A 20,594-nucleotide genomic window follows, 5' to 3' on the forward strand; every position below is an offset into this window, starting at 1 on the left:
AGGGTTAAGGTGTAGGGCTGCGGGAGCATCCCCAGCTGGCTACTGTACCAAGGAAGACCCAAGGGAGGGGCCTGCAGACCCTGCCGGGAGCAGGTAGGAGCCAGTGCTCCCATTTTGGTCCAGGCAGCAAGCCCAGAACATCACCATTCCCGAAAACCTGGTTCCCGGAAGTAAGGTGGCTCAGGTCCACGCCCGGGGCTTTGACGTGCGCTATGAAATCGTCTCCCCGGTGCCCTGCCGGCTCTTCTCCATAGCACGCGGTGAGGGGCGTGGAGGGCGGGTAAGGGGATGCCTCTGCGGCTGGTCTAGAAGTGACCCGCAACGCCTGGAGCCAAGGCAGAACCTGGGGCGAGGTCGCGTTTGGGAGCCCAGAGTTAGAGAGGAGCCTTGGAGGCGGCGGCCAGGTGGTCAGTCTCTGCGCCCTGAGAGGTGGGCGTGGAGAGGTGGGAGGGTGGGAACGGGACTGACCTGGGGGCGGGGCCGAACTCTGCGTCTGGCGCCCTGCCACCCCTCCCAGTTGACGGCGTGGTCCGGACCACCGCGCCCCTGGAGCTGGCGCAAGCCCCGGACGCCGCGGTCACTAGGCTGCGGGTGAAGGCCTTCGAGCGACTCCGGCCGTGGGACAGCGCCGAGCTTGATTTCCAGGTGGACGTGCAGTCGGTCAACCGCTGGCCCCCGCGCTGCCTCCCAGCGCTGCTGGTGTGAGTATTTGGGAGTCTAACCTTGGCTGTTGGGTGAGAGCCAGGGTTCGCAGCCCAGCCCGAGCTCCCGCCCTGCCGCCCGCCCTCTGCTCCCAGGACTCAGATCCCCGAGACCACGCCTGTGGGCACCTTCGTGAATACCTTCACTTGCACTGACCCGGACTCTCCTGGCTCCACCCTGGACTACCAACTGCTGTTCCACAGCCCTGCCAGCGCTTCCAGCCTCTGCCTGCGAGACGGAGTCCTGGAGGTACCCAGGCCCCGCCCTTAGACCCACGTGTAGAGTGCTTGGACAGGAAGGGGGTGGCCCAACGGCCCCGTGGGAGTGGAGACCATGAGGGCGAAGGATATGGTGTTGCAGCCAACCCGCTTTACCCGAGGGTTAGGGTAGGGTCTGTGAGAATAACCTGGCTGGAGGCAGCCCAGTGGGCTCAAGGCTCTCCTAGGCCTTGGCTGCGCCTCACTCTCCTGTCCCTCTGGTTAGGTGAATGACATGCTGGACTGTGACGCTCCTGGCGCCTGCTTGCAGCATACAGCCTCCATTCTGGTGCTTGACAGTGGTCAGCCTCCGATGACCAGTGAGTGACCACGCCCAGGCCTGGACATTCAGGACAGGGCTCCTCTGTGCCCCTCTTCCTGTCTTCAGGGTGGCGTCATCTCTCTCGGAAACCAATAGGGCAGGGTTGTGTCCACTAAAGACCCCTGAGTGAGCTACTGCCCACCTCCCTCCAGAGCCTCTCCCTCCTCTGACCCCCAGGGCAGGGCCGAGCCAACCAGGCCAGCTCCCTGACTTTCAAATGGCTTCCAGCTGAGGTGCCTGTGCTGGTGATGGTGACACCTGTCAATGAGTTCTCCCCAACCTGTGTCTCACGCACATTCCGGGTTCGTGAGGATGCAAGGCCCCACACCCTGCTGGGCTCTGTGATGGGCACAGACCTGGATTACCCCCACGACAGCATTGAGTACTCCATCTCTGGCGGGTCCGCCCCCTTTGCTGTGGACAGTCTCAATGGTACTCCCACCCCAGGGCTGGGTGGAGAGGGTGGAGCCAGGGTTGACTCTGCAAGCTGAGGCTGTGGCCCCCTCTTCTAGGGGAGGTTCACCTCCTGGGACCTTTGGACTATGAACTGCAGAAGTCGTACAGGCTCACTGTCCTGCTGACTGACCACAGCCAAGACCAGGACCCCACCTGCCACCGTTCAGGCTCCTGTACCATCACCATTGAGGTTGAGGTAAATGAGCCCTGAAGCTTCAGAAATAATTGGAAAGAGTTCCTCTCCTCCCTCGGGCGCTCTGCTTTTCCTCTCTGCTTCAGTTTCCTCTGACTTCCCTGGTGGCTCAGACGGTAAAGCATCTGCCTACAATGTGGGAGACCTGGGTTTGATCCGTGGGTGGGGAAGATCCCCTGGAGAAGGAAATGGCAACCCACTCCAGTACTCTTGCCTGGAAAATCCCATGGACATAGTCCACAGGGTTGCAAAGAGTTGGACATGACTGAATGACTTCACTTTCAGTTTCCTGTACTGGTTGGCTGGAGAGGGTTGGGGCCTTGTTATGCAAAGTTCTGGAAACTGTTGGCCAACACCGAGATTCTGGTTGTGGTGGGAGGAGGCTGAGGGGCTGGACTGGGGGTTTGGGGGTGGGTGATCTGACTACCTTCCAGCAGGATGTGAACGACCATGCCCCCGAGTGTGAGCCCCCATTTCAGGAACTCACCGTCTACGCTCACCTGGGCCGTAGTTTGGAGGTGACCACAGTGTCGTGTCGGGTGGCCCAGGAGCCCCAGCGCCTGGCTTTCTCCTACAGAATTGTGGGAGGTGAGGGCCATGGGAGCCATGGGGGCCGTGGGGGCCCTCCAGGCTGCTGGGGAGGGGCAGGCCAAGGCCAGCCATGGTCCCCTTCTTCTCCCACTCTGTTTTTCAGGGAATAGTCAGAGCCGATTCAGCCTGCAAGGAGCTGTCCTAGTGCACAACGACCTCATGTTGGGCCCCCCCTGGCCAGAGCAGTCCCATACATATGAGCTATTGATCCGTGTGGCCGATGCAGGCCCCTCCACCCCCCACCTCAGCACCACGGCCACTGTCATTGTGCATATAGTGCCCTGGAGGGCCAGCACAGGGGCCACCAGCATCCACAGAACCACAGTGAGGGGTTGTCCTCAGGCCCTTACTGGGTGGGGAGAAAAGATATAGTTTTCGAGGTGGAACAATTGGGGAAGGTATTTCAGAGGAAACTGCCGAGTGCAAAGAGTCTGGCAATACAAAGGAGAAACCTGGGGCGTGGGATGGCCCAGCCCTTGGAGGGGTTTGAAGGTTGGATGATTGGGGCGTTTTGGCAGGACAGTGGTGAAGCTGTGGCCCCATTTCAGGTGCCTTCAAGGATGACACCCCTGCTTGTGACAGACACGGAGGTTTTCTGGCAGCCGGAGCCCTGGTTTGTGGTGGTGCTGACAGTGACCAGTGCCCTTCTCCTCCTGGGTTTGGGCTGGTTCCTCAGCTGGCTCCTGCGGGGGTAGGGTTCCTATCCCTGTGCTGCTTGCCTCCCACCACCCCCGGCCCTCACATCTGTGACAGCTGGTTCTACCCAAGACTGCCCAAATTGATGAGCAGACAGAATGATATTAAGGAGGACTGCCCTCCCTCCGGGGGTCATCAGCTTAGAGGCAGAGAGACACTGGGAGAAAGCTGTCTCCTTTGCTGGCAGAACCCAGTCTGGAATGGGATGGCTGTGGATAAGGTCAAGGGATTTAGACTCTTGAGTCTGTCATGCATTGGGTATTTACCCCTATTCCTGAGCCCTGCCTTTCACCTGAAATGTGACCTTCCTCTAAGATGCCGAGTTTCTCGTGAGCACAGGACTGAACTCAGGCGAAGATGGGAGTAACATTGTGGCCACTGCATACAGACACAGGCTATCTCCAATAAGAGTGGCAGATGAATGGTGCTGATTCCTAGAGCCAGCAGGTCTGCTGTTCTCACTGCTTGGTCTCTCCTCCTGGCATTTTAGGTTGACCCAGGTGCTACAGACATCAAGCAAACCCACCCAGGCTTTACTGCTAAACAGGTAAGCTTCCTTTGCCTACCTCTATGCCTGGAAGTCCATCTCTGAAACTCAGGCTGGGGCTCAGAGCCCTATCCTGTACTTCTGCTCCTACTTTGCCCCAGTATCCAGGGAACTAAGGGATCCATTGAAGGGTTTGTGGAGGCCCCGAGGATGGAGACACCCCAGGCACCCAGCAGTGTCATGAGCCTGGTATGTCAACCTACCATCCTGTGCAGTGGGCACTGAGGCTGCTGCTGAGTGTCCCCTGCCAAGCCTGCCCCCTTTCCCATGGCTGGCTATCCCTGTGGGAGGGACCATACCAGCACCATCAGGATGCAGGAAGCAGGTGGGTTCTTCACCCTTTTGGGGGGGCAAGCCTCCACCTGCTCCCCATGGGCAGAGGTCACCTCGTTACACCCTCCTCATTCTTCCCCTCAGCACCATTTTGATGGCAGAGCCCAGGACTCCCGTGAGTTCCCCTTTTTCCAAACCATTCTCCACTTGGGCCCACTTTCTCTTCAGACCTCATCTCAATATCTCTGCCTACCACCAGACATCCACTATCTACTCTTTCCCTGAATGGGGTCTCTTCTCACCCCTCCTCATCCTTCAGCCAGTGTTTCCCAAACACCTGGGACCCTGATCTGGTTCCTACCTCCAGGGGGAAATGGGGGGAAAGTTGTGAGGGAAGAGGCCCCCAAATGGTCCACTGTCATCATGAATTATGGTAGGGTAATCTGGCACGGGGCTCAGGGGAGCTGATGTCAAGTTTCGGGGACTCATGGATGCTTCCTGTGTATCTGAGCCAGACCTCAAATGATTTGCTGAGAAAGCAGGGAGAGGACAAGCCAAATCAAGGAGGGGGGGCGGGTCACACCAAGGGTCCTGGAATATCTTTCCCTGCCCTTAGGGGAGGGAAGCAGTGCTGCTAAAGCCAGCAAGGCCCTCTCTCTCTCTCCTGACCATCTGAGCTCAGGTACAGGCAGAGATTACCTGTTCAACACGCACACGGGAGCCCGACGCTGGCTCTGAGGCCCAGGAGCTGCATCATATTTGTGGAATTTCTTCTTCACATGATCATGTGTTTTCAAGCTGATTCAATAATAAACAAAATTACCAACAGAAGAGTCCTTGCCTGGTAACCTACATGTGGGAGCAGCTCTGAGATCTGTGCTTCCTTGTTCTCACTTGGAGGATGCCCTGTCTTGTGGAAACAAGGTTATTTTTTCTTTCAAGAAGGCATTGTACAGTGCTGACTGTGATTAATATTCTGCAGAAGTAAGACACTGTTATCCTCGTCAATGACTGAGGGGGCCTCCAGTTGGCCTGTCCCCTCAGAGGACACCTACTCTAGCAGATGGGGAGGGCCCAGGAGCCCCACCAACTTCCAGGGCAGTTTGCAGACTGTATGTGGAGGTTTTCTTGCATCTGGAGCTTTTGCACTCAAGTGAGGGTTGGTGTAGACTTGAGCACCCTGTGGCATGGCTGGCCATGGAGGGATCGAGAATAGCCCCGTTTTGAGCAGGTGTTCCCATATCCTCTTGATCTCTTTGGTTCATGGGTCCTCTGTCCTCCCTGTGCTGCACATGGCCAAGTGCCCCACAGCAGCCTACAGGAGGGCAGGTTCTGTTGGGAGGAAGTGCTAGCCCACTCCCTATACCCAGCCTGGCATCAAGTCTCAGGATACTGCCAGCTCTCCCAGAAGACCTGCTGTCTTGGTGGAGGCTATCTTAACTGTGGTGTCTTCAAGTTCTCTCAATCTTCTTCCCTCTGTCAAGTTTATGGACCTGAACCTTCTTGAGAGTAGCTTCCCTTGTGGCTCAGCTGGTAAAGAATCTGCCTGCAATGCCGGAGACCTGGGTTCAATCCCCAGGTTGGGAAGATCCCCTGGAAAAGGCAAAGGGTACCCACTCCAGTATTCTGGCCTGGAGAATTCCATGGACTATATAGTCCATGGGGTCGCAAAGAGTGGGACATGACTGAGCCACCTACACTTACACTTTCAGAGTAGCCGAGAATCTCCCTTCCTGAACCAGTTACAGTGCCCCAGGCAGAGGAAGAAGTCGAATGCCTTCTGTGGGAAAAATATGCTTCATGGTGTTTCCAGAAAAGTGAGTGTTAGAGCTGGCCTCAGGGACAGCAACTTGACAGCAGGAGGTTATAGGAAGCAGCTGCCGGCAGACTTCCTGAGCACTTAGAATGCTCTAAGGGCTCATTAAACGCTCGGCTCTAAGGAGTTTGATTTTTATCCTCATTCCACAGATAGAACAAGCAAGCCTCCAAAGTCACAAAGCTAGCTAGTCAGGTCACTTGATGTGAGTCAGGCTGTGTGATTACATTTGATGCCAAGCCCAAGGTAACAGTCTTCCCAAGGCTCGTAAGTTGCGCTTGGTGGCAGACCATGACAGTCCAGGGCAAAAGATGTTGTTATAAGAGCTGGAGACAAGATGCCCTAGGGCAGGAATAAGAGTGCCTGTTATGTGCCAGGGCTTGTGCTGGGGACTGAACTCCAGGCAGAAGGACAAACGTGGGAACAGGCCAGAGACTGCTGGGGCACAAAAGGCTGATGAAGGGCAAAGCTAGGGAATCCACTGGAAAGAGAGCATTATACACAGGAGCCAGTAAGAGGAGGCGCGAAACTCGGTGCTCACATTTCCAGAGGTGGCATAACCTTGGCCCAGCCTTCCCACACTGAGCCCCAGTTTCCTCAGTAGTGAGGGACAACTCCTGCCTTCCAGGGTGAGTGACCCAAAAAAGCATACAGCAGACATTCCCTAAGTGTGCATGCGTGCGTGAAAAGACGCTGTCGGCTCCATTCAGGAGCCGAGCACTCACGGATGCCAAGGGCGCTACGGCCTCCGGAGTAGCTAGCAAAAGCTCTACCTCCAGCAACTCCTGGAACTGCGCGCATGCGCCAATCCGTGCCGTCACAGTCACGTGCTGAAGCGTTCGGCTTGGGCCGCGAGAGGCAGGCTCTGACTGACAGGCCGGCCAACCTGTCATCGGGAGGCACTACACTGGACGTAGGGAAAAGAGGCTGTTGATTGGGAGTATTCTAAGCTGGGGGCGGGTTCTTTGCCGTCCTGGTTACTATGACGCCCGGCCCCCGCCCCCTCGGCTGGCCGCCATCTTGTTGTTGATCCGTACCTAGTGGGCAGCGCCGGGAGCTGGACCGAGCGGCCGGTGAGGGGCCGCTCCTGCGGATCTCAGCCACCTGCGCTGCCTGCCAGGGGGCGGGCCGAAACCTGGAGGCCCGGGGGGCCCAGCTCCCGTGGGGAGCCGTGGGCGCCCGCTGCCCGGGCCGGGCCGGTGAGTGACAGGAGCCGGGCCGAAAGACCGGCCTGACGCCGCGGGCGGCGGCGGCGGGCGCGGGGTTGGAGCTAGCGCGCGCAGGGCAGGGGCATCGGCTGAGCATCGCTCGAGCGTCCTTATCGGCCGCCCGTGAAGTCTCCCCGATGCTGGTGCCGAGGTCGCAGGACGGCCTCGGGGTAGAGGTCCAAAAGCCCCGCGCCTGAGGGCTGGCCGGCGGGGTAGCGGGAAACTAGTTTCTGTGACTGAAGCCCTGGGCTCCACTGACCCGCAGCGCTGAAACGTGTCCAGTGCCAGCTTGATGCTCTCCAGGGTCTTGTGTTGTTCCCAGGTGAGAAATACACGTACTATTTTCTTAGATGTCGCTCCTGCGAGTGACTTTCAGACCGATTGAGACTAAGACTAGGTCAACCAGTCGAAAGCCCCCGCAAAGCAGGCCGGCCAGTGTGACGGCCCTTGTGATTCAGACCAGGCGAAGGCCCCTCTGCCCGGCGCCTGCCTCTTAGACTCCTCGGAGCTCACCGTTTGCTTCTTCCTGAAGGGCCTGATCAGATGTCCCTGATGCCCGAATTTTGGTTTGGGACATATATATTTTGTTGTTGTTCTGAATCACCACTTTTTGGAGTGGTGGTAAGAGCTTCCTCTTTTGGCTCTGGGAGAAAGTGAGTATTGGTGGTAACTTGATTGGTTTTATCTCCTAAAAAGATAATCTGCCAAGTGTAGACAAAAGAAATGTAAGAGGGTGTTAGAATCAGAAAAAGAAATGAAACTTCTTTTTGTCTCGTGAATGCCAAATTAACTTTTAACAGAGTAAATGTATCTTGCCCAATGAAACAGACTTCCAGGCCCCCTTCTTTTGTGAGGATAAGAGGGTTAGAGACCCCACCTAAGGTGTGCCGGTCTAGGAAACCTCTGCATATAGGTTGAGATTTGATGTCCTGATGTGCTGAGGGCTCCAGAAAACATTTCTGTTTGCCTGTGGTCCCTTGGCTTCTCAGCACAGGCTTCTGTCTGTGGTCATACAGAAAGCCTGCCTGAGACCACTAAGTTGAACAACAATACTTTGTGCGCTTGTGTCAGGATCTTATCACCTCAGAATGTTTAATTTTGCAAGAAACTATCCGTTTGGTCAGGAGATGCTTTTGGAGAAGATGCTGAAACCAGAGGCAGCTGGTGGCCTGTTGCTGTTTGCCTTGTGAGGAGAGAGAGAAGTTGAGTGAGTAGTCTTTAGGCATTTCATTACCCTCCCTTGGGCCATTTTTTGAATCTTGGATGAATTTTCATTTTGGTGAGACCAGTTCCTTGGGCAGTTCTTTACAAGAAAGGAAGATGCGAAAATATTAGGAGCTTCTCAAAATGGCCTAAAACTAACTTCCCCCCAACTCCCCTCTGATTAACACTTCCTTTAGAAAGTTAAGGCTGCCACAGGGTTAAATGCTTGCTGTTTTCTGTGAAAAATAACCATAAATTAGGCTCTTAGTCTGTTTCAGTTATCTTTGAGATATAGAAAGAGAACAAATCTCTTCCTTAGTCTACTTAACTACTCTAACTTTTGCATGCAATTTTAGGTTCAGGGGTCCATTATAGTCCATTCCCAGTCTAACGCTGTGTTAGAACTGTTGCCCCAAGGAAGTTACAGAATAGCCAAGAACTCTTATTGCCTTTTTTTTTAATGCTTTATTGCCTTGTGAATACTTAGGAGTATTAGATCGTGCTTGCTTGATTAAGCCTATTTTGTTACTCAGAGATAGCTTATAGCAGTACTTCTATGCTGGGCATTTTTAAATGCAAATAAGTAGGGATGTTAGAATAGCGGACCTTCCATCTACTTTAACTTTGTATGTACATAATTCATCTGTTGGAGAAGGCGATGGCACCCCACTCCAGTACTCTTGCCTGGAAAACCCCATGGACGGAGGAGCCTGGTGGGCTGCAGTCCATGGGGTCGATAAGAGTCAGACACAACTGAGCGACTTGACTTTCACTTTTCACTTTCATGCATTGGAGAAGGAAATGGCAACCCACTCCAGTGTTCTTGCCTGGAGAATCCCAGGGACAGGGGAGCCTGGTAGGCTGCCGTCTCTGGGGTCGCAGAGTAGGACATGACTGAAGTGACTTAGCAGTAGCAATTCATCTGTAAATGTCAGCATTTTTAACTGTTATGAGCAACAGACTTAATGAGTCAAAACTGCTTCAGGCATATAGGATGAGATTTGATGTCCTAATGTGGCATTTTCGGTGCTGCTGCCCAGCTGGTCCCAACCCACCTCTCCCAGGTTTGTCCTAATCCTCACCACCCGAATGGTTTGGTAATCATTCCATGTGTGATATTTTCTTACACAGATCCTGTTGCCAGCTAATCCATTTCCTTTTGCCCCTCTTGGGGATACCCTTTGCCTTCAGTTTCACTTCTCTTTTCTCAAGTCCAGCTCAGGTCCTTCCTACCTCCTTTATGAAACACTCCCCGAAACATTCCGGTCTTTGGGAATACTCTACTCCCTCTGAACTGCAGTGGTATTATTGCCCGTATTAAAAACAATAATACAGTATATGCTCTTTTAAGAATAGCTTTTTTCTGATTAGACCTAACCCCTTTCCTGCAGAGATTGTAGTTTTGTGTCTTTTTGTACCTGCATGTAGTAGATAAGAACTAAATGTTCACAAAAATGTGCAAAATGTGCCTGAGTTGGAACACCCTCTAATTAAACAGGGAATTGGAGGGAATAGGCAGATAGAAATGAGACTTTGACCGTGGAGCTCCCAGTCCTACACTGCCCGGAGGGCTTGCACTCTCGCACCGCACAGAGGCCCATCATTCTATAAGGCAGGACTTGCGCATAGTGCGGAACTGAAGCCCAACAATAGAAAGTAAATCTGCGTTTCAGAAATGGCTGTGTGGCTCATCCCTCTTCCTGGCTACTTTTGACTCTCAGAAAACATGTATTGGGTGAGCATAGCGTTGAGATTCTTAGACGCTTCTTGGTTGGGTCTTTTCACTGCCACCTTGGGCTTCTGTAAATGTGTCAGAAGTATTTGCTGCTTGTCCTCCCAGTGCTGCCCTGAAACTGTAAGGAGCAGTGATGGGTGGAGCTGGGGAAAGCCAGGTAGAGCTGTCTCTGGGTTGGAGCAGAGAGGCATTTTGTATGTTTGCACCAGGAGATCTGTGCTTTTGCCCCGATCTTAAGTCACATTTCATTTCTCTTCCTGTACTACAGCAGGATTTAAGCAATGAATTCTGTGTGGGAAAACCTAAGCAATCTTGGTTCTTTTATAAGATTGAGACTCTCATTCATGTTTGCTGCTATTACAGTTTGAAGTTGGGTTTATGTAAGAGGCATTGCAAATGAGTTTTGATGGGAACATATGTTCATTTCAGTGTTGGATCCCTGATAGAGACTTTGTTTTTTTGAATGCTTAGAAAATCTCATCTCTTCTGCAAAAGTTTTTATTTGTGGGTGGGGATTTAGCTCATTTGTTCCTGTCCTCTCATTTTCCAGAAGGTAAGCAGGCCTAGGACTGGACTCTTTTCAAATCTAAATTTTGATGTCAGGAAATAAGAGTACCTTGAAGACCATAAAAATCTGAGCCTGTTACAATTGAATGAACTAAGCAACTTTGTAATCAAAAAGTTAAATAATGAGAACTGTTGGTCCTTATAAACTCAAATGGTGAGAATGTAAAATGATGCAGTCACTTTGGAAAATAGTCTGGCAGTTCTTCAAATGTTTAGAGTTACCAGCAATTCCACTCCTAGTTATCTACCCAAGAAAAATGAAAACATGTACAAAGCGAAAACCTATATATGAGTGTTTATAGCAGTGTTATTCATAACAACCAAAACGGGAAATGACCCAAATGTTTATCAACTGATAATGGATCAATAAAATATGGTTTATACATATTTTATATATACAATGAAATATCATTTAGCAATAAAAAGGAGTGAGGTACCAAAATATACTTCAACATGACTGAACCTGGGAAACATTATGCTAAGTGAAAGAAGCCAGACACAAAAGGTCACACATTATATGATTTCATTTATAAAACATATCCAGATGAAGCAAATCTGCAGAGATCGGAAGTAGATGAGTGGTTGCTTAGGGCAAGATGAGAGGTGATGAGTATGTTCTGAAACTGTAGTGATGGTTACACATAACTTTTATATACTAAAAGCCCTTGGATTATACACTGTATTTCTTATTTTATTTTTTTTGGCCATGCTGTGTGGCATGGTGGGGTCTTAGTTCCCTGATCAGGGATTGAACCCGTGCTCCCTGTGGTGGAAGCATAGAGTCCTAACCACTGTACCACCAGGAAAGTCCCATAAATTGTACACTTTAAATGGGTGACTTGTATGCTGTGTGAATTATATCTTGAAGCTGTTGTAAAAAATAACTTATCAGTAATGTATATTCACTAATTTAAAAAAAGATCATATATGAATAACAAGAAATAAAAACAGGACCATCCATAATTTCACTGTTAGTGTTTTATTGTTTGACCATATTTCTTCAAGTGATTTTTTGTAAGTTTTACAAAAATGAGATCATGCAGGACACCCTAATTGGTACCTTGTTGCAGTCAACACTGTATTATAAACTTCTGGGTTGGTAAATGGTAAATGATGTATTTACATCAGGGGCTAGCTGGCAATAAATAAGGAAGCTGAAGGGGAGCAAGGTGCCACTGTGCTGCCTCGTTTCAGCTGTAGGTCAGATTTGCCTTGATTTCAGGTGAAAGTAGAGTGCTTTCAGATGAATGTAGAGTGCTCCTGTGAAACCTTTTGTGAGCCAAAATGACATAAAGTGAAAAAACAATTACCTTAGGACTCATCTTGCTAACGGACGTACAGTGTAAATCAAGATAGCGCACAGATGCTCACAGACAGTTCAGAGCTGTAGCAGCTTGAGATGCTCCTGGGAAAGGAGCTTGGCAGTGCCACTCTTGCTGCTCTGGGTGCACTCTGCCTTTGTAATGACTCCCTGCAAAACAAATACTGAATGCTGTTTTCACTTGCTGCCTTTCCCTAAAAGTGAAAACGCTCTTTGGATCTGTTCTGGCTAGTGAAAGCGGTGCTAACGTCCATCTTTCGTAAAAACACAGTGGTGTGAAGTGAATTTTGAAAAGCGGGGGAGACTCGCTCTCTAAACAGGTGTTCTTTTCATGATCTATTTATGGCATGATTTTTCATATTTTTGTGTTTTTCATGGATAATTTTGCTGGTTAAAATGGCTCCCAAGTAACCAATGCTGGAGTGCTGTCTAATCTTAAGTATAAGAAGGATGTAAAGTGCCTTATGAACAAAATACATGTGTTAGATAATAGATAAGATTTGTTCAGATCTGAGTTATAGTGCAGTTGGCTGAGAGTTCAGTGTTAACGAGTCAACTATGTATTTAATAAAGTGTCTTTAAACAGTAATATACATACAAGGTTATATCTTATATGTGTGTAGCTCTGAAAGATTAAAAATTGATTGGTGAAAGTGCTGTGACCAGAGGCTCAGAGAAACTTAACTCTGTTTCCTCTAGGAGCAGCAGCTCAGTATTCACTAACTTTTTTTTTTTGTTTGCAGTGACTTTATAGAACATAACTACTGTGAGAACTGGGAATTGGTTATATTTTCTTTCGTATATAGTTTCTTTTGCTTAGTATGATGTTTCTGAGATTCATCTGTTTTGGTGTCTTCCTTTTTTATTGCTGAGTAGTATTCCTTTTTAGGCTGTATTTTTTGCTGCTAGGCATTTGGGTGGTTTCTAGTTTTTGGCTCTTATGAGTAAAGATGTAATAAATGTTCTCATACAAGTCTGTGTGTGTACATATTTTCATTTCTCTGTGGTAAATATCCACGAGTAGAATTTCCCTGACCCCCAGACTGCATCACACGGACACTGTTTAGGAGAAAGTTGAACAGTTCTGTGGACTCTGGGCCCAGTTTTGTTATTGCTCCTCCTTGTAGTTCTCAGCTCGAAGTCTCATTTTCTGTTTTTTTGCCAGATTTCCAGATATACCCATGCTAAGTCAGAAACGAACGGGCATTCTGTTGAAGTGGGAAGTTGGAATAATTAGGAACTATTACAAGTAGACACTAGCTTCTAGATTGAGGGGGTCTGTTTGCTTTAAGAGCTTCATTTACTTGTCATGATCCTGGGTTTCTGTTAATTGATTCAGGTTAGGAGGCTTCTTGGTCATCCACAGGGTTCATCCTGCATCTCTCTGTGGAACCTGGCCATGGTGATTTGCGCCTTTGTAAGTAACCAAGCTCAGTCACAATTGGTACTGCCTCTTTAGACCATTGGTCATGTGGCTGCTATTTTGCTACCTAAAAAAAAAAAAAACAAAAAAACTTACACATGTGAATTAATTTTAATTCATATGCAACTTTTTTCTTTTTTTTAAAAAAAGTTTGACTCTTCTTTGTCTGATGATCTTCCATGGGTGCTGTTTGAAAACTAGTACCAACCAGAGGGTCCTAGCTAAGTGTTCTAGATTTTAATTTCTGGGAGCAGTGAGCAGTGATGAGTATTCATCCCTAACACCCCATCCCATTGAGGTCATTTCTACACGGTATATTCATACCTATGTTGGGCAGATTGAATTCTGTTTCATTGACTTCTTGTGCCAGTGTTCAATGACAACTTCTTTACAGCCAAGAACTTGATTATCAGCATCCTCTTTTAAAGCGTCTGAAATCTCCTAAAGAATAACACTGATTCTTATGGAATTGCTAAAAAGCTATTTTCTGGATGGAAGGTAAGGTGGGTATTTAAGATGAGTGAAACTTTCATGTGGGAGTTGGCTGAAGCGAGAAAATTACTCTTGAAATACTGCTTCTTTAAGAGAACCTTTTAGTAAAATTTTGAAGTATCTTTTATTTTTAGTTTACTGTATTTTTTATAGTTTGTTCAAAGAGAGAACCAGTATGTAATATTCCTCATTTGATTGGAATCTATAGTCCCTGGTCTTCATGGCTTTTTTTCCTTTTTTTTTTTTTGAATAACTAAGTGGATAAAAGAGAAGGAATTTCTTTTTTAATAGACCCACGAGACCAGTAGCAGTACATTCACTTTATATGTGAGGAAACTGAGAGCAGTGTTTAGGCAGCACAGCAGGAGCGTCATTTGTGCCTTTTCAGGATAGATAAGCTCTGCCTTCCAGTGTTAGTTTAAGCACAGATTTTTTTCTCCTCAAATGATTGGTTTTTCCCTGTTAAATTTTTGTTTCCTTTTAAAGTAACTCCTCCTGAAGTATAAAATACTGATAAAGTGCACAAAATTTGATGATTTTTACACCTGTATATACCTAAACAACTGCCCAGATGAAAAACTAGAACATTTAAATAATTTGGCTTTGGGGGGACTTGCCTGGCAGTCCAGTGGTTAAAACTGCACTTTCACTGCAGAGGGCATGAGTTCTATCCCTGGTCGGGGAATTAAGATCTCTTACGCCACATGACACGGCCCAAGAAAACAAAACAAAATGAAGAAACAAAAGCAAAAGAAAGAATTTGTTATGATGACTCAGTGGTAAAGAACCTGCCAATACAGGAGACACAGGCGACTTGGGTTCAGTCCCTGGCTTGGGAAGACCCCTTGGAGAAGGGAATGGCAACCCAGTCCAGTGTTCTTGCCTGGGAAATCCCATAGACAAGAGAAGCCTGGCAGGCTACAGTCCATGGGATCACCAAGAATCAGACATGACTGCATGACTAAGCACAAGTATTTGTACGTGTATATGTGTATATATACGTGTGTGCGTGTGTATAAAGTGGAACTCACCCTGTTTACTCTCAGCCTGGTATCCTCAGAAGGGTGCCACTGGGTCCCTTGCTTCTGGATAGGACCCAGATGTCTAAGCAACCTCTTTTCTGAGGATAAACAAAATGGATACCTTTAAGCCTCTTTTCCCCTTCCCCTTATTTCAGACCTCCCAGATTGCTCTAGGTCTTTGCACATATTTCTGGTTTCTAGGTGAGGGATGTCCCAGTCCCTGGTAGATTGGAAGGGCAATCAGGTTGGCAGCTATACGTACCTCAAGAATGTTCTCTATGTTTCCGTCTTCCTCAGAGGTGAGGTTTGTGAGCATCTTCCTGAAACAGTTCTTGGGGTGCGAAGGAAGGACTGTTTTTTTTTACCCTCATAAGTATAACTAATCTTACCAGCACCTACAGTCTCGTGTGCGTGCTCGGTCACTTTAGTCGTGTCTGACTCTTTGCGACCATGTGGACTGTAGCTCACCAGGCTTCTCTGTCCAAGGGATTCTCCAGGCAAGAATACTAGAATGGGTTGCCATGCCCCCCTCCAGGGGATCTTCCCGACCCGGGGTTTGAACTCTCGTCTGCCTGCATCTCCTGCATTGCAGGTGGATGGATTCTTTACCGACTGAGCCATGTGGGAAGCCACCTGCAGTCCCATGTGTATTAATAAAAGCAAGAATTGACTTGAATTTAAGAAAACATTAGTTTCCCTTGATTATATACTTTAGAGAACAAATATGCTTTCATGTTAGATTTCAGCTGTAGTGTTTTTTGTCCTTGAATTTGAAAGTATTTGAGAGTATCTTTTCCTCTTGGAGTCCGCATCAGCTTTTTATCTCTGAAACAGTTAGAAATGAGTTTTCATAAAGTCCAGAGCTATGCAACTAGAGCTTTATATGTTGTTCTTTTCTGTGAGAGTGACTATATCTGTCCATTGTGTTCTTTTCAGTTGAGTAATTTTGCTCTTTTTCCCTTGGAGAGTAAAAAACAAACCAAAGATAAATTATTGAAATATTGCCAAAATTTTACTTAGCATTCTTGCATTACCAAGTTTAAATTACTTTTTATAGACTTTTAAAAGACTAAATAGATTTCATATGCTTTGTTTTAAGATCATGATATTTTGGCATTATACTTTTAGTGCTTGAGTATATTTAGTTTTAGAAGTAGAAATGTTGGATTTCTAAACCAGTTTTAATGAAAATATGAGGAAATTTACAAATATACCTGTGCAGTTTGAAGGTACCAAGGATACTTCTTTTTACAAAAAGATTGCATACCAAACTCAGGTGATTAGTCTGAGGCTGTAAAAATACATTAGCCACAAAATTACCAACTCTAAACCAGCTCCTTAGAGTGCACTCTGCTGATCTGCATTTTGGAGTGTCTGTGCCCGCCCAGCTGACAAACTTGGTGACCAGGTATTGTCTTTCTCTTTCTGTGAAGACAGTGTCCTCCTAGTTCTTAAAATAGTTTGGACCTTATTCTCCACCATATCTGATTGGAATTTCTTTGTCTTTGCCAGGGCTTTTATTCATTGCCACTTTCTAGGCTTGCTTTGTTGTTGAATTAAACCAAACAAAACTAGTTATATCTCCTAAATTTAGTTTAAATTCTTTGAGATGGTTTATTCTTTATAATTGAGATTTTCTGTATATTTGTCTGATTTTCGCCCCTTGTTTCTCTTTTGTATTAGTAATAAAAATGATCTTATCATCTTCCTCATAGGCTATCTTCTTTTTTCCTACATATCTTGTTTAGTTTCTGTTAATTGCCATTTTTATCCAGGTACATTTAAACCTCTTTTTTCATGTATCAACTCTTTTTAGAGTCAAAACAGAATTTTACGTTCTCTTTCTTTGGTTTGGAATTCTGTCCTTTGGTTATCATACTTTCTTCTCTGTAAAGCCAAGTTAACTCTTTGTTCTGGTTTTGGTAGCCCTAGGTTAGAAATCTGTAAACTTTTTTGACTTAACAATCCTAATAGTAAACAAAAAAAGAGAGAGAAAAATTTTGTCCTGTCATGAACATGTTTCATATGTCGTGTACTTTTACTGCTGTACACATCTGTTATATACATCATGTGTATACATCTCTTTTTATTGTGTCGCTACCACATGCTGGACATGTTGAATAATATATAGTGAAAAAATAAGCTTTCCTTCATGGATCTGACATCGTTATAATAAAAATAATAAACTATGGACATTATCAATAAATAAAACATAGAACATGCCTTGAAAAAAGAAAAAGAGCAGAGTAAGGAAGATGGAACATCCAGATGGGTTTGTAGTTTACACTTAGGGAGGTTAGGGGAAACATGGAGAGAGATTTGAGCAAAGGAGGTGAGGGAGTTAGCCACTTGGATATCTGGGGGAGGAATGGTCCAGACAGAAGGAATGGCTAGTGCAGAGACCCCAGAGTAGGAATCTCCCTGTGTGTCTAGCCAGTGTAGCTTAGAGTGAGGTAATAAGCAAAGGGGAAAAGGATAGGAATCAGATTAGAGGGAAAATGGGGGTGGGGAGGAATGCAGAACTTGAAGGTTATGGCAAGGCCTTGGGTGAGACAGGAGCCATTGCAGGGTCTTGAACAGAGAAGTCACATGCTCTCTCAGTTTAACAGAGCCCCTGGCTGCTGTGTTGAGAACAGGCTGCAGGAGGGCCATGATGGAAGCTGGAACACCAGTGAGGAGAGGGGAGATGTTGGTGATCATACCAGGTGGTAGCACTGGAGATGGTAAGTAGCTGGATCTGGACATGATCTGAAGGTAGACTCAGTAGGGTTACATGATAGCCTACTGCGCTGGGGTCTAAGAGAAAGAGGAATCAAGAATGACTGTCAGGATTTTTGTGAGAGCAGCTGTAAAGATGGAGCTGGGATGGGTAAGCAGGTTGGAGAGGTTTGGGGGGCTTTGGGGAGATGAGTTCTGTCTTGGCAACGTTAAATTTAAACTTCCTAGATCAAATAGTCAGTCATATGAATTTGGTGTTCCAGAAAGACGACTGAACTGAGAGTGTAGCTAAACAAAGGAGGACCAAAGACTGAGCCCCGAGGCCTCCAGCGTTAAAAGTGTGGGAAGAAGAGAAAGAACCAGCAAAGTAGATTGAGTACCAGGAGAATGAGGAGAGTGGTGCTTGACGGCCAAGTGAGGAAGACAGATCAAGCAGTTCTAATGTTTTCTATCCAATTAGGGCTTTCCTCATAGTTCAGTCAGTAAAGAATCTGCCTATGATGCAGGAGACCCCGGTTCGATTTCTGGGTCTGGAAGATCCCCTGGAGAAGGGATAGGCTACCCATTCCAGTATTCTTGGACTTCACTTGTGGCTCAGCTGGTAAAGAATCCACCTGCAATGTGGGCTTACCTGAGTTTGATCCCTGGGTTGGGAAGATCCCCTGGAGAAGGGAAAGGCTACCCACTCCAATATTCTGGCTTAGAGAATTCCATGGACTCTGTAGTCCATGGGGGTTGCAAAGAGTTGGACACGACTAAGCAACTTTCACTTCACCCAATTCCAGGTATTCATACCCTACTTTGGAACCATTGCTAGCACGTTCTTCTGTCATTTACTATGTATTAACATCAGGCTTCTAACGCTGTGAAGGCTTTTTGTTTTATTTAAAGATACACAAGTTCAGAGAATGATACTAGTGTGCTGGGCACAGAGATTAGAAAATGTTAACATTTCACCATATTTGTTTCAGACTTTTTACAAAAGAAATTAAAAATTATTAAAAGAGCTGAAGTTCCCTTTTCTTCCTAGATAACCAGTTTCCTCCTTTCCTTTCCTCCTGTAAAGTTGATGCACATTCTTCCATTCCACATCATTGTTCTTGTTAATACATATATGTGTCCATAAATTCATGTATAGTGTTTTATGTATTAAAAATTTACAATGATGACATACTAGAAATATTTCCAAACATGCTTTTTCCAATTTGTTTTGAAATGTATTCATGTTGACACATGTGGATTATTAATTCGGGACTGTACAGTTTATAAATACACTCATTCATTTATCCATTCTTCCGCTGGTGGACCTTTGGGTCATTGCCCATTTTTCTGTTACAGCAGTGGTGCGGTGAGCGTTTTGAACTTGCTCTCTTGGGTGTGTGCTGGGTTGTGGAGTGCACACAACTTTGGTTTTGTGTTGCCATCATCATCATAAGAGAGAAGCCGTTTCTACCTGGCTGGCCAGTGCTTGGGATGTTTATACTTTTTATTTTTTCCAGTCTTATAGAATTGAAATCATTTCCTGTTTAAGTTCGCATTTCTCTAGTATTTGTGAAGAGGGGCATTTAATCACGTGTTTATTAACCACTGAGCCTCATCTTTTTTCCATCTTCTTATTTTCCTCCACTTATGGGAATTCTTCATATATTATTAACTGATTTTCTTGATAATTATCAATATTGCAAATACCTGTTCTTTGTCTGACTTTTGTCTTTACTTATGATTCTCTTATACAAAAAAAATAATTTTATTGTGGCTGGTGGTAGGAATGGGGCGATTGTGAGTGGGTATGAGGGGTCTTTTGGAGTGATAGAAATACTATAAAATTAGGTTGTGGGGATTGTTGTACAACTCTGTAAATTTACTAACAATCATTGTATTGTACACTTAAGTGAATTTTATGGTTTGTAAATTATACTTCAATAAAAGCTGTTACAATTAACATTTTTTTTAATGTGGTCTTATTCATCAGTGTTTCCTGTTGTAGATTGTGTGTTTTATGTCTTATGGAATTTTACCTAATCTATTGTCAAAAGGCATTTAAATTTTTTTCTAATTTCAAGTTTTATTTTGGACATTTGTATGTTGGGAATTTACTTTGGAGTATAGTTGGAGGTAAGGACAGAATTTTATCTGTGTGTAGCCTCTTATGAGATTATATCATCTTTTTCAATTGATTAAATGGGTGTTTAAATGCTACTTCAGTTACACACATCCACTCTCATGTCTGAGCCTAAGATTTTTTGCCTCTCTTTGCAAAATATCACACTCTGTCTTAATTGCTATAATTTCATAAGGAGCTTTGCTAGTGGGGAGGGCAGATCTTTCATTACTTTTTGACATTGCTGTCTAGCGACATCACTCCTCCATGTGAATATAAAGTCAGATTGTCAGGTTTGTCAAAAAACCCTCTTAGAATTTGTGTTGAAATTGCATTGCATTTCACTATTGAGCCCCACACTCCATGAATATGGTGTATTTATGTCTTCTTTTAGGTCCTTCAGTAAAGTTTTATTATTGATCTGTAATACTTTTTAAAGATTTATAGGTACTTTATATAGTTTTGGTTGCTGTTGTAAATGGAATATATTTAAATAGTTTGCATTTTCTAGTGTATTCTGCTGGTGTAGAGGACTACTCTTCTTGTTCTTTATTCCCTTTTAAGTTCTGACTTAGAGTAAAGTTTGAAAATCTAGGCACACAGCTGAGTGCATATGTACAGTGCTCAGCTTTGTCACCTCTACCTTCATGCTCCTTCTCAGTATTTTCCCAGAGAAACCACTGTTGAGATTTTCATTATCATTTTGAATTTCATGTATGTATAGAATCACAGCACATGGCCTCTTTTGTATCTAGACTCTTTCTTGCTACATCACACCTGTGAGATTCTTCTATGCTGTGTTTGGCAGTAGTTGGTTCTTTTTCATTTCTCTGTAGTATTCCACTGTATGAATATACCACAATTCACAGATTTTAATTTTTTTATAAAATTAAATATCCCAATTATTAATTTATAAGCCATAATAACACCTTATAATCATTTCACCTCACA

At 45.9% G+C, this 20,594-nt stretch overlaps 2 protein-coding genes across 6 annotated transcripts in view; both read left to right on the forward strand.

The window, feature by feature from the left end:
• CDHR4 (cadherin-related family member 4) overlaps positions 1-4,854 on the forward strand; it is a 7,722-nt gene extending 2,868 nt beyond the window's left edge. Inside the window, exons 7-19 of one of the 3 annotated variants that reach the window (XM_010851845.1) lie at positions 124-260; positions 518-701; positions 798-951; positions 1,186-1,279; positions 1,510-1,713; positions 1,794-1,933; positions 2,365-2,518; positions 2,625-2,845; positions 3,070-3,212; positions 3,708-3,764; positions 3,866-3,953; positions 4,182-4,212; positions 4,715-4,854. In XM_010851845.1, coding sequence (XP_010850147.1) covers positions 124-260; positions 518-701; positions 798-951; positions 1,186-1,279; positions 1,510-1,713; positions 1,794-1,933; positions 2,365-2,518; positions 2,625-2,845; positions 3,070-3,212; positions 3,708-3,764; positions 3,866-3,953; positions 4,182-4,212; positions 4,715-4,839 — 1,732 coding nt within the window. In that variant the 3' untranslated portion in view covers positions 4,840-4,854. The remainder of the gene's footprint in view (positions 1-123; positions 261-517; positions 702-797; positions 952-1,185; positions 1,280-1,509; positions 1,714-1,793; positions 1,934-2,364; positions 2,519-2,624; positions 2,846-3,069; positions 3,213-3,707; positions 3,765-3,865; positions 3,954-4,181; positions 4,213-4,714) is intronic. The other 2 variants (XM_010851846.1, XM_010851847.1) reach the window with 2 other exon arrangements.
• Positions 4,855-6,832: 1,978 nt separating this feature from the next.
• Positions 6,833-20,594, forward strand: part of IP6K1 (inositol hexakisphosphate kinase 1) — a 37,434-nt gene continuing 23,672 nt past the window's right edge. The window contains exon 1 of one of the 3 annotated variants that reach the window (XM_010851848.1): positions 6,833-7,052. The gene's annotated coding sequence lies outside the window, so the exon portion shown is untranslated. The other 2 variants (XM_010851849.1, XM_010851850.1) reach the window with 2 other exon arrangements.

Source organism: Bison bison, unplaced genomic scaffold (assembly GCF_000754665.1).
Source record: "Bison bison bison isolate TAMUID 2011002044 unplaced genomic scaffold, Bison_UMD1.0 scf7180017864304, whole genome shotgun sequence".
Taxonomy (NCBI): Eukaryota; Metazoa; Chordata; class Mammalia; order Artiodactyla; family Bovidae; genus Bison; species Bison bison.